At 43.0% G+C, this 13,916-nt stretch overlaps 1 protein-coding gene across 3 annotated transcripts in view; it reads left to right on the plus strand.

Moving 5' to 3' along the window:
* The first annotated feature begins 1,362 nt into the window (after nucleotides 1-1,362).
* Nucleotides 1,363-13,916, plus strand: part of unc13c (unc-13 homolog C (C. elegans)) — a 132,149-nt gene continuing 119,595 nt past the window's right edge. For all 3 annotated transcript variants that reach the window (XM_088079896.1, XM_088079909.1, XM_088079905.1), the window contains exons 1-2: nucleotides 1,363-1,887; nucleotides 8,643-12,906. In XM_088079896.1, the coding sequence (XP_087936022.1) occupies nucleotides 8,841-12,906 (4,066 nt within the window). In that variant the 5' untranslated portion in view covers nucleotides 1,363-1,887; nucleotides 8,643-8,840. The remainder of the gene's footprint in view (nucleotides 1,888-8,642; nucleotides 12,907-13,916) is intronic.

The raw sequence follows: 13,916 nt of genomic DNA on the forward strand, positions 1-13,916 counted from the left end.
TAAAATAAATCAGCCTTTGCTCTTTTATCTTTGGTTGAACACAAGTGCGCTGCAGTGATTGGAGGGGATCATTTGGGTCAGACTGGCTCAGAAACAGCTGAGGTTTTCGCCTACAGTTGCATTTATCGCCAGCAGGGGGCGAGCAGCAGCCATACACATCATCATTATCTGCCCCCCCCCCACCTCCACGCGCTTGCGCACACAACCACACACTTCCACATCCCTGCTTTGCTCCTATGTGAGAGAGAGAGAGTGAGAGAGAGAGGGAGAGAAATGTGATTTCGCTAGAAGGCCAGACAATTAGTGGTTGTTGGAGGAACGCATGACACACATCTCAGCTGAGAGAGGAGAGCGAGACTGACAGAGGGAGGCAGATTCACGCACGCGGGAGGCCAGCTGAGCGATGGAGACGGGGAGAGATGGGTTATATTTGAATGCTTAATCGCCACCAAGGCAGGGGGGGCAGTCGGTGAAATGTTGTGGACCGTCATACTCTACCTACAATAATTTCGTGTCACTGTGTCCGTCTTCATTTGTCCCTGTCAGCTTGAAGCCCAAAGCCTCAATTAGCGAAATGTCACACAAGGACAAATTAAAGAGATGACGTTTTCCATTGCCCTGCCATTTTGGCGCGAGGTTAAGTTGTATTTTGATTCCAAAAAAAAAAAAATAAAAGATTTGTTCGTAGCTGTGAAATGTAGCCACGTGCTTATCATGATGCTGTTTTAATACACCAGGGCAGGCTACATGGATGACTAATTTGCATCGGGAACGAGCAATCATGTATGACGACATTTCCAGTGAGAGACGTAATTAGATGATGTGTGAGGATACGTGAACCTCAGGCGTGTGTGATGGGAATGGTCTTATGTGCAGACGTGTGTGTGTGTGTGTGTGTGTGTTTGACAACAATATGAAAGTGCACTCCCTCCTCGTGCCCCGCAGGCATGCCCATAAACCCGTGCCTCCGCGCACAAAAAGCAGTGGCGCGCATGCACGAAACGCGCACGATCCCTGTTGAAAAATTAAATAGGCCCACCACTAAACATTGTTCTTGCATGTGTGTCTGTGGTGCTTAAGGTTTCTAATGTTTCCATTGGAATGTGAAGCTTTTGCAGTGGTCTGATCGTATAGTTGTCGCGCACACACGCGTTAACACTATTTCATCCTCACTCTCCCCCTAACCTCCTTTTCCTTTTGCTTCCCTCTCATTCAAGGCATCTCGCGCAAGCGCGCGCGTGTGTGTTTGGGGTATCTGTGTGTTTGTGTGTGTCTCAGCCCGCCTCAGTGAGCACAGAGAGAGAGAGAGAGAGAGAGAGAGAGAGAGAGAGAGAGAGAGACAGTGAGAGAGTTTTGTACAGGGGAGGGACAGACATTCTCCAGCCGGGGAGCAGAGCCTCAGTCTGGGCAGCCAGGAGCAGCGCTGTCTGCCTCCCCATCAGCGCCACCACCACCACCACCCGTCTGCAATTTGGACTAGACACCCCGTGCTGTTACACTGTCTACGAGCACGGGTGGTTGACTGTGTGTGGAGAAAATAAAAAAAAATCCAGCGGCATTAAAAGACAGCGTCTTCACTCCCTCATAACGCGACCAGGGGGGAGCGCAGCAGAGGAGCGCGCGGGGGGTACCGAAGGTGGCATGGAGGAGAGGTGTGTGTGTGTTTGTGCGCGGAGGCAGAGCTGTGGGATGTGGTGTCTGACGGACGCGGAGAGATGCTGTGAGCTCTGGTATTAGCAGGCAGCTGCGCACCGAGCTCCCCTCCCTCCCTCCCCTCCTCAGCTGTTCTCCTCGCACCGACCATTCGCTCAAACCGGGGAATCGGCTCCACACGGCTCGCTGTGCTCACAATCGCTGGCGTCCTGCACGAGGATTTGACACAACCAGGTATGTGCAGCGTTGGACCCCATTTGGGGCGCTGGATGCGTCTTTGCATGGCGGGGAGGGAGGTGGGGGGATCTTGACTGTTTGACTTCATCCTTTATCTTCTTGTTGCTTCCCTCCCCTCCCTCTGTGGCCCTGTCAGTGGATTAATGAAACGTTATTTGAGAGTGATGCGGTTAGATGGCATCATCTGTCGATGTAGCTGGGGTGAAAAACACAAAAAATGAAAGTGTTATTCAATTATTTTGCTGTTTATTCTAACATCCACGTCTGAAACAATCACAGTCGATCCCCCAAATGTCCCATTGCTCCCAACCTTTTCCCATGTTGTTATTCATAACGTAAAAACATGAGCGCATGTGAGCAATGCTGTTGTTTCACACTGAGCAAATGCGATGAGACTGCCTCTCGTCATGCCGGGCAAAAGGGAAGGTAATATTTTGATTTATGAGGCGAGACAATCTGTTGTGATGTTGGCTGGTTTCCTAGGGCTGCAGGCAAATATTTCACTGTTGGGAAATACACAGGTTAGGAGAAGGGGAGGCAGAATGTAGCCGAGGCTGGGCGTGAGGGCAATATGATCTGAGGATGCTCACACCCTCACATGCTCATCCCTCCCTCTCCCCCCACTGGTATGTTTCGCTCTTCTTCTCTCGGAGCGGCAAATGCATGCTTAAAAGCAATCACGCACGGATGGAGGCATGCGTGGCGCACATGTGTGTGCACGCACGGCTGCACACACGGGCGCACACAGGCATGCACACACACCCCACATGTACACCAATCCACACACTCGGCCATAATCCATAATCATGTGTTCTGGAGACATGACGTAACACATCTCTCATCTATATGCATCTAAAGGTTTGCAGCCAAATAGCCCTCGGTGTCACAACAGAATGATGCGAGAGGACGAGCAGCACATCGCAGCATGTAGTATAATTGCTCGCAGCATAATCACCTCAAATTGGCAAACTTGCATCAGGAGAGAAGAGCAGATTGTACTATTGTGAGAAATGGGTTAGCATGCCTCCAACTGACACTCATTTTCATTAAAGGAGATTGGCGGAGAGTGTGTGACTGTGAGAAATGGAGTGTTTTAGAGTGCACTACTGATGAGATGCATTAAGAGAAAGCGGGGGAAATAGGTCCCTGGACATTAATGCAAGGCCTGGGGTAGCAGCGCCTCAGTGCAAAGAGAGTGGGTGTGGCTGAGGTGCTCCCCCTTTCTCTGGAGGTTTCTCTAGTCTGACTCATAAATGGGAGGGGCTCTACCTCAGGACTACAGGAATTCCCAGATTTTGTTTTGTCACAGTCACTGGCAACGATCTTTCCCAGACACTCTTAGAGGATCAGTCAAAGCTAGTTATTTTACAGCGTGCTAGATGTGTTTAGTTAATTACTAAGGCACCAGGGCAATTGGAGGTTCAGCGCCTTGCTCAAAGGCACATATAGCCTAGCCCCTGAGTTGTATAGGGTGAAACAAGAAGATTGTAAGGATAACAAAAAACTCACACATTCATATGCATTTAACCCTTTGAGACCTGTGTAAATTGGCTTGAATTCATTCATAAACATTTAAAGAAAGCAATGAGTAACTTTGGGTGACGTTTTAAAAAATATTTTACTGGACATTTTTTCCCTTGCTTTTTTAAAAATTATTTCATAAATCCTTAAAATCTCGCAATTTGTGGGACATTTTTACCAAGTTCTTAATTGCCTCATTATTCATTTAAAAAAATAATAAATCAAACCAATTTTAGAGGGTTTAAAAACTTGTCAAACGCATCTGAATGCAGCACAAGAAAAATTATGTCCATCGAGGTTTAAAGGGTTAAAAGCCCTATGGATCATGTAACACGCTCGAACGCATCATATGATGTAATAAATTCAATAATAGCTACCTATTGTCGGGACTATATGTTCCACAGATGGTCTTATTATATGGTGGGCAGTGGCTGTGTGTGTGTGAACACATGCTACTTACATAAATTAAATGTTTATGACTCATCCTATTACAGTAACCCAAAGCTCTTGTCCACATATCTTTACTTAGGTGCTAGAAATTGAGGTCTATCACACTGAATCTGCTTATATGACACAACAAAGCGATGGTGAACAATAGCAGAGATACTATATGTCTAGATAACCCAACATGTAATCCCATTCTCGCATGTGGTTGTCATGATGGCTCGGAATAAATGGTGCGGTTTCATTTGTAGCCCATTTGCCGCTGAGTCTGCTCACAGAGCTGTGTCTTTGCAGGTCCCGTGGTCAAATTGATAACACACACGAGCGGGATAATGTGATCTAGTTTTCTGTCATCCCTTTTCTCCTAATTCTTGCATCATTACGCTCTAATGGGACGATATAGGCGATACCTCGTGGGTATTATCAAGTCATTTGCGTATCAAGTCTAGCTCTGGAGGAGGGTGAATGCTTCATTTGTCAAACCTTAACATGCAGATGTCAGGACGCTGGCTCTGTAAAGAGAAAGGCAGCTCCCTAATTGGTAATCAACACTCATTAAACACTAGTACTCTTTTATTGTGATTTGTCCTGACAGAGTGCAGCCACAGTGCAGCCACAGTGCTTTATGTAAGAGATGTTCCAGTCACTGCTACAGTAAACAGCGACATATCCCAGATGTTGTCAGCCATGATTGCGGCTGTAGCTCACTTTAGTACATTATAAAAAATGCATCACATACACATTAAGTTAATCAGTCAAAATTAACCAGCAGTCATTATTAGGCATATTTTGCGTGGGGTGTTTTATGATAATGTTCTATAATGGTTGAGTCATTCAACCAGATGCAGCTTTGAAAAAAAAAATAAAAAAACAATGTGTTGATTAAATATAACTTCTAAAATGGGCATGCACGTTGCGTAATATGGAACAAAAGGCTAGTAATGTTATACACAACATATTTCTTAATGTAAAGGTGATCAAAACCATAAATAGTAAATAGAATGGGACTTTTGACTCAGTGGTGTCTGTACTCTACACAGCTACCCAATGTCAGCATCTAGACTGTGAAGCTGTGGCCAAAAGGACACAAATCTTCAATTTACCACAACTGGAAATTTTAAGAAAAAAATTAAAGCAAAACAATTACTCTAAACTTGACAACTAAACCATGTACAATTCAAAATGTTTGTGCTGACCAGATAACATCAACAACTATAACAAGGATACACAAATTTTATAATGTGTAATAATATACTTAGCCTTGGTCTCTATTTTTTTTGTTTAAAAACAAACTAATAAACCATCAACCAAAAACTATAAGCCCAGCAGAAAGCGAAGTTTTCCCATGTCAAAGGTCTAGTGTGTAGGCATCTAGCAATGAGGTTTCAGATTGCAATAAACTGAAACTTCTCCTGTGTGCCAAGTGTGTAGAGAACTATGGTGACTGATGCAATAATGTCAATGGCCCTATCTAGAGCCAGGGCTTGATTTGTCCTTTCTGGGTTACTGTAGAACAACATTGCTGACTCTCTGGAAAAAGGAACCAGCTCATTCTGAGGTAACAAAAAACCCTTATTCTTAGTTTTAGGTGAGTATGCAGTAATGAAAACATGGCTTTTAATATCATATTTATGCCAAAATATCCCCATAATCCTTCACATTGGACCTTTAAGGGGCAAGCCTGTGGCATGCGCTACTTAATATTGGGTTAATATTTTTATTTTGTTAAAATGTTTTTTTGTTCTTCAACCACATTGTGCCATGAATTGGAAACTCTTTTTCTCAGGATAACAGATAATTTGGTTATATTTGATTATTGTTGGAAGCCATATCTGGTCAGCATCCAGCATTCTGCCTCACACTGACAACCACAGAGGGAGATGTCTTCAGCTGTGCATTAGCAGCACATTCTGCAACTTAAAGAGACTCTGCCTGTGCTCACCCAGAGACAACATCCACCTGCAACGCGTGTTTTACCTCCGAGGACAACAAAAGTTGGTTTGATTATGGAGAAAGTCTGGGAAAAACCCAGCATTGCAGACCTGACAGCCCAGCGAGAGGTGCCTCCTCTCAGTCCTGACGAACAAACCCACTATCTGCTTCAGAGTCATGACCTGAACCACTGTCATTCAAAGGCCAATGCAAAGATCTCAGCTCCATATAAAACTGAGAGAGGCAGTAGAGATTGCTTCCAAAGTAGCATTATTTGCTCCCTTTTACAAAAAAGACTGGCTTTTGTTATCATCATCCACCACATTTCTCCAGTTGTTTTTCTAACCAACAGATTTTTTTCTATAATCTGATACTGATGTTACCCAAACTCCTTTGTAATCCATATGTTTCTTTCATTTTTATCCACTATATTTCCACTCAGAATTTCTGTCCTCTTTTTTCTTATGCCCACATTATATTCTGCTCATTATATTGTGTTACTCAAGTGAGGAATAAACATATTCATTTATTATATAGTCACTTTTGGAATTTCTTTCTACACGCTATAATCTGTGATAAACCACTAAGCGGGAAAAGCACTCACTAATTTCAGATTGACTGATCATAAGTAAAATCTTTTTTTCCAATTAAGGTGTCTCTCTCAACTGTAGAATATAAAGTTCCTCGTTTTACGTCATCCTGCTTTATGACCCAACGCTCAAGTGAATCAGTGAAGCAGTTAGCACTTTTCAATACCTCTCGTGATTAGAGCTTTGCTCAGATTAAAAAATGGGAATTAAGTAATGTTACCAAAAATCTAGGTAGTAATAAGCACAGCAACTGTGTACATTTTCCCATCATGATACTTAAAACAAAACTAACAAGAGTCAGGGAGATGTCAATCAAGTGTAGTCTGCACATGCCCACACAGTCTTGAGAAAAGGTCTAATCAGGCAACATGAGTGGAAACACCTGTGTGGGTGTGTAGTGGCTTTAAATATTCAACTGAATTGCGAGTGTGAGAATTCCTTGAGGAATTCCGGGATACCCTACCATACAATTTACAAAACAACTCATATAACATAGAAATGGGTCATTCACCTATCCTGTTGGTCTAAGTGAATGAGCCATCACTCTCTTACCCTAACAACTACAGGTGCCCTTGAGCAAGGCACTTAACCCTCAGCTGCTCACTGATTAACACAAGTTGACTGCTTGTGTTGTGGGGCTTCTCAGTTTTTTGCATGCAGACAAAAGTTTGAAATGTCGTGGTCGTAGTTGAGGCAATGTCAGGTCATGTTTAAACAATTTCTAAAGTGATTTATTTATGGTGGGGACAGTTTTGGGTCATGACCCATCAACTGCAAAAGGCTGCTCTTGGCTTAATGGCAGTTTACGAGCTGAGTCATGAACCTCCTCATACCATAAAGTATTGTAGTGCTTCTTTACCTCGTTCTGTTGTCATTCAAAAACTACGGGTGGTCAACAAAAAACTAAAAGCACATTATGATTTGGGACAAAACTGGACTTGAGTGCAAAACAATGACTTGGTACCACCTCTGGCAGTTAGTTATATTACGATTGGAACTATTGCACACGACCTTTCCGTATTACCAAAAAAGAAAATGTGTTTTCCTCGCACAGACATTACTGCTGAGGCCTGCCTCAAACCTTATCACTTGAACTTAACAAATAGTCAAGGCCCTTGATTCATTCTATCATACATGAATCTGGCAGAAACACATCAGTGCTGGCAACCTTGCCTTAAGCTCTATTTGCTAATGCCTGGTCCTACTTCAGAGTCCAGCATTAAAAGCTAAATGTGATACTGTGTTTCACAGCTCATTTGAAGTGAGCATGTCTCTGTAGACTGTAGACACATCAAGCTCTATACCCCAGAAATAATGCGGAGCAGCTGTCAGATTCTCTGCACAGCAAGCATCCTTCTTTCGACTCAGTTGGCCAGTTCCACTCCATAGTAAACATACACCTCGTAGAGCAACTGCTAGCTGTTGAAGGCTTGACACTATAAAGCGTGATTCTAAAAGTCTATGGCTTCTCTTCTACAAGACTAAGATCCTCTTTGTAACTCTATAGTCTGCTGCACATATACACTATGACACCTGAATGGTTCAGGTGCTGAACCAGTCCAATTAAGCTAATTGCTGCATTTAATGTATGACAGCATAGGTCATTAACTTGGACATTTCAATTAGTGAAAGCATCCACATCATTAAAATCAATATATGGAAAAAGCCAACAAACTGATTTTGTCTTGTGTTTGAATATGATTTTAGAATATTGATGTTGAAAATGAAAACAAGAGAAAAGTCAACATATAGCAAAGTATATTAAGACCAAATCCAGGTTCTTTAGCATTTTTTCATTAATGGTGGACACACTCTGACAAGAGCATTGTAGCAATAATAATAATTGGCTCACCTCCTGTAAAAGCTGGATCCATCAGTGTAGTCAGTGACTGTTGACCTTGACTGACATGTATATGCAGTCACACACCCCCCACCAACGCCACCATCACCACCATAATCCCCACCCCACCACCATCATAAAAGTAAATAATAAAACTGGAAAAGAACTGTGTGAATATTTAAATTATTCAAATGAGTGGTTGGTTTACTCTGCATCCAAATCATCAGTTTCTTTGTATAAATGTATTTGTATGTTTTCAATCAATCAGATACTTTATAAAATTATGCATGTTAAATAGATTTAATAGATTGTCTACTGTCTTGGTAATTGCAAAGTATTAACTCAGTGTAGGTTTTTCCTGCTGGTGCGTAAATGTGATTTGGGAATCTGTACTTATGTTTTTTTTTTTTTTTTTTGTCTTTCAGAGAAATGCTTCTTTTCGGGAGGAAAGCCACTGGATTTAAAAGTATTCGTGAGTCTCCACATGGACTGTGGTTTTAGTGATTGTGAGCTGGGATCCCACTGTCAAGCACCGGTTGATTGTGCTTGGCACACCACTGCTGTATTCTCAGCCAACTTCCCCTTTCACTAGATGATAAAAACAGTCCACAGGATTGCCATCCATGGTTTCTGTCCTAATATATACTATATCATCCTACATTAAAAAGATTTGCAAAGGAATGTTTACAAAGAAATTGGCAAACCCAATCAAGAAGAAAGAGAGAAGCGAAAATAAAGAGCCCAAATTGACCACTGATTTGCAAGCACACAATCTAACTATCTCTACCACACTGAAGACTACGGTTAAAAAGATTTCCAAATGCTCTTCGGCACGTAACATATCGCTTGAAGAAGACGACGGAAAGAACGACTGCTCATCCTTGTCACCCACTTTTAGTTATCGTGTAGCTATAGCAAATGGACTCCCGAAAAACTCTCTTTTTTTGAATAATAATGAAAGTATCTTTCCTGAGGTTCTTTCAATTGATAGTAGTTACTCTGACTCCTTAAGTGAGACAAAACTTGTCAGGAGACTGGATGAGCATAAATCACACACTATGCCAGTAAGACGAAACAGAAAGAGCCTCATTAGTTTGGCTCCCTCTGATGGCAGCTCTGAGGGTGAACGAGTGGAACGCTCCAGTCTACACACACTCAGACTGGGTGCTCTACGCAAGTTAAGAAAATGGAAAAAGAGTCAGGAATGTGTCTCCTCAGACTCCGAGGTGAGCAATTGGAGGAAAACCTTGGGCATCCGGAGCAAGTCCTTGGATCGTGCTGGACGGCAGCAAAAAAGCTCGACCCTGGAGCCTGGCTCCTCCTCCACGGGTTGCATCAGTCAAACCCAGGATGTCATGGAGATGATCTTTAAGGAGCTTCAGGGGATCAGCCAGATAGAGACAGAACTGTCTGAGCTACGTGGTCATGTAAATGCCCTAAAAAGCTCCATTGATGAGATCTCCAGCAGTGTGGAAGTAGTTCAGAGTGAGATTGAGCAGCTTCGCTCAGGATTTGTCCAATCTAGAAGGGAAACACGTGATATTCATGACTACATTAAACAAATTAGCCACCAGGCCAATAATTCAACCTTGCGGTTCCTAAATGTTCCAGAAGAAAGGCCAGAGAAAACAGAGAGTCTAATATATAAAATACTGAAAGACAAAATGGGTTTCGTTGATGCCCTTAAAACAATTAAAATTGAGCTTGCTCATAGGTTAGGGCAACAAAGAGAATGTTCTAATGCAAAACCCCGCCCTATTATTGTTATTTTTGCAACAACCCAAGACAGGGATATAGTCTTGAAAAAGTGCTATAAACTTAAAGGAACAGGCATTACAGTCTCTACTGATAGCTTAACTCATGATGGAAAGGAGAGAAAAGACAAAACAATGTCTTCCTCACAAACCTATGAAAGCATGGATATAAAGGTCTCAGGAAAGGATAAAGTGGTTGAGAGCGATGACTGGGACTCTATGGATAGTGATAAGGAATTAGATGAATTGAGCAGGAATAAATATGCAATGGTGATTTCAAAGCCTGTTCACAAGAGCAAATCAGAGAAGAGGCGATCCCATGACCATAGCCGGTCAGGAGAGGAAGCAGGCTACTCAGGCACAGTTCACTATGCTGATGACTCTTATTATGACCCAGACAAGCATGCAAAGGCTTACTACTCTGATCTGACCCCTGGTTGGCTTTCCCAGAGTGACTATTCCACCCCTAAACTCAGCCGCTCTGAGTCTGACTGCTCAAAACTTTGCCAGTCATACTCAGAAGACTTTTCAGAGAGCCAGTACTTTACACGGGCTAATGGCTGCTCCCTGCTGTCCTCCTCAGATCAGGAACTGTGGCAGAGAAAACAAGAAGACATGGCCTCTTCCTGGTATGCTAGCGACAGTCACCCACTCGGCCATGAGGGTCACACATATGAACACAATGAGGTTGAAACTACAGAAACCGTTGACAGTGGGGTAAGCAATGGACTTGTCTGCATGTCTGGGGACAGAAGTCACTACAGTGGCTCCCAGCTCTCTCTGCAAGGTGATCTATCACCCTGGAAAGACTGGCATCATCTGGAGCAGGGTGCTGACTCTGGCTTGGAAGCCTCCATAGAGGTTAGCAGTCCATTTGACCCATCAACCATCCCTGGGTTTCCAGAAAACATTACAAAATGTCAGGAGGTTGACTTACAATTTGAGGGAGAAGAGGAATTCATGATGCTTGACAGAGAATCTTCCCTACCCCCTATAACCACCCACATTATTGCTCCCATCACAGAGCGTGACTCTGCCATCAAGACATCTGTCCGGCAACCTAAGGAGGGAAATAAGATAATCACAAAAGAAAGCACGAAAATATCATCTAAAGATACCCCTAAAGCTGCTTCTAAAGTCACACCTAAACAAACTAAATTGGCTTCGAAAGAGGAAACTACCAAAATATTGCCAAAAGAAAGCTCAAGGGTATCTGCTAAGGTATCATCTAAAGTGACCTCTAAAGCAGCTCCTAAAGAGTCAGCAAAAGAGATTCAGAAATCAGCAGCTAAAGAACCTTCTCAAGCCCCCCCAAAAGACAGTCCTAAAATCACATCTAAAGATGCCACAAAGCCCACCGTTAAAGATGTATCTAAAGTGACATCTAAGGTAACTCCTAGTGAGGCTGCTAAAGTCACTCCTAAAGTGACCCCAAAAGATAGCCCGGTAATGACTCCGAAAGAAAGTCCAAAAGAGTCACCCAAAGAGAGCCCAAAAATAACCCCAGTTGAGAGCCCTGTTTTAACCCCTAAAGAGTCCCCCAAGGAGTCTCCTAAAGTCATTGCTAAGGATCTTCCACATGTTGCTTCTAAAGAAGGTCCGAAAGTTGTTACTAAAGAGGTTACCAGAGAAGCTGCAAAGCTACCCCCAAAAGAGGTCCCGAAAGAGATGCCTAAAGTATCATCTAAGGAGACTGTTAAAGCACCCACTAAAGAAGTTTCTACGATTCCACCTAAAGAAGTTTCTAAGATTCCACCTAAAGAGGCCCCGAAGGTGGCACCTAAAGAGACTCCTAAGGTGCCCCTCAAAGAGACCCCTAAAGCTGCCCCAACAGAAACCCCTAAAGTAGCACCCAAAGTAGCCTCTAAAGATGCTCCTAAGGAAACCCCCAAAGTAGTTCCTAAAGATAAATTCCCTGAACTTGATGTCAATCATAGCTTTCACCAGACCCAGAATAAGTCTCAAACTATGTACCGCAGTCAGAGTGAGATTCGAACAGAGAAGGTTGAGGAGGTTCCCAAATCTTGGAGTAGTAGACTCAGCATAGATCTTAGTGAGAAGTCCTTTGGTTTTGGCTTTGGCTCTACCCTGCAGAGGGCTAAGTCAGCTCTGGAGGTTGTTTGGAAGTCTGGGTCTCAGACACCTACCCCTGCTCCTCCTGAGGAGCCCACCAACTCATCATTTATGGGGCGTTTCCGCACCCTGTCCACCTCTGGTGCAAACAACTCTAGTACTACAGTAGACTCAGATGCCTACACGGAGCCTGTCTTCAATAAGGCAGAGGAAGATAAAGTGGCTGCAGAGGCAGAAGCTGGAGAACAACCAGTGGACAGTGAGACCCACTATGTTGAAGTGATGGAGCAGGTACTAGCTAACTTGGAGAACAGAACTAATGCTAATGAGACAGAGGAGGCAGATGAGCCTGCACAGGAGTGTGAGACTTCTCAGGACTATGATGCATCTGATGACTTTGACGCCTCTCAAGACAATGATGCCTGTCAGGATTATGAGGCCTCTCAAGATTTTGAAGCCACAGAGGACATTGAGGCCAGTAAAGAGGCATGTGTTCTGGAGTATGATTGCAGTTTGGATGAAGAGTACAGTGAAGAATATGAAACCCAACTCACCGAGGACACTGCTGACTACGACGCCATGGTGGAGTACGTAGACGTAGAAGAACCGGATGACAATGATGTGACAGAGGAGATGGAAGAGGGTGATGAGGAGTTAGAGGAGGTAGAGGAGATAATAGAGGAGGCTGCTGAGGTGTCTGAAAAAGTGGAGCAACAGCAGGAGGATGAAAACAAAAATGTTCCAGAGGAGAAGCCCACAGAAGCCCCACCCAAGAAACGTGTTCGACCCACATTCAAGGAGGCAGCACTGAGGGCTTACAGGAAGCAGATGGCTGAACTGGAGCAGCAGATCCTGGCAGGGGGTATGACTCTTCACTCCTTTTTGTTAATCACATTGTTACTTTGATATTGTATTGTTTTTACAATGTCAAGACATTACTACAACTCGTAACAGTAACAGGGAATACCCAGCAAACATTGAGACATTGAATGACCATTGTTTGACTGTCCAATCAAGGCATCCCATTAAGGTTTAAAAATAATTCCAACATGAAAGTTGGGCAGACATCTGAATGATACCTGGCTGTCAGCTGGGCATCCTAGCAACATGGAAATATGGCATTAAAACAACAAACTTGACCACCTATTATGCAAAAATGTAACAATTGTGCTTCAACAGCTTTATATCTCTTAAAAACTGAAAATAAAAAGTAAATAATGTTAAAAATAGTAAGTCAATGTTGACTCACACTAAACTCAAACTCTAGCCTCTTGGGGTGAAAGCCCATTCCCGTTCATTCACCATGACTTCCACTCTACATTAACTTTCTGTCTTTTCATACTATGTCACCTGACTTTAGTTAAAAGACAAAAAAGGTACTCACAATTGCTTTTTATTCATAACAATAACATAATCAATATTTACTGGTTGAGTCTGACTGGACTCTTATTTGATATGGAAACAATATCCCCATCTGGCTGTCCACTTTGTAACCATGTTGCAGTTTTAAGTGTCCAACCGTGACCATTTTTAGCCACGTACACAACATCACTGTCCAACCAATATTTGCTGGGTAGTTGTCAAAATCAAGCACATGGGGTGTGAAGAACTGTATCAGTCATTTTGTAACAGTGCTTATACAAATGGTGAATGCTTAAAAAATGGCAAACAGCCTAGCTGCAACTATTTTAAAAACTTGTGGTTTGGTAAGTGCATTTAAGTTTGTTCTCTCAGATTGGTTAGAATAGACAAACAACTAACAAACATGGGCATTTTGGGAAAGGGAAACATGAATTTACAGTGTCTTGTATTGCACTGAGAAGATACGGCAGCAAGTCTCTGATGTCAGAGCATCTGTGAATAGTTTCATGC

The sequence above is a fragment of the Plectropomus leopardus genome, chromosome 1 (genome assembly GCF_026936395.1).
Source record: "Plectropomus leopardus strain MGB_pleo_1.0 chromosome 1, ASM2693639v1, whole genome shotgun sequence".
NCBI classification, from domain to species: Eukaryota; Metazoa; Chordata; class Actinopteri; order Perciformes; family Serranidae; genus Plectropomus; species Plectropomus leopardus.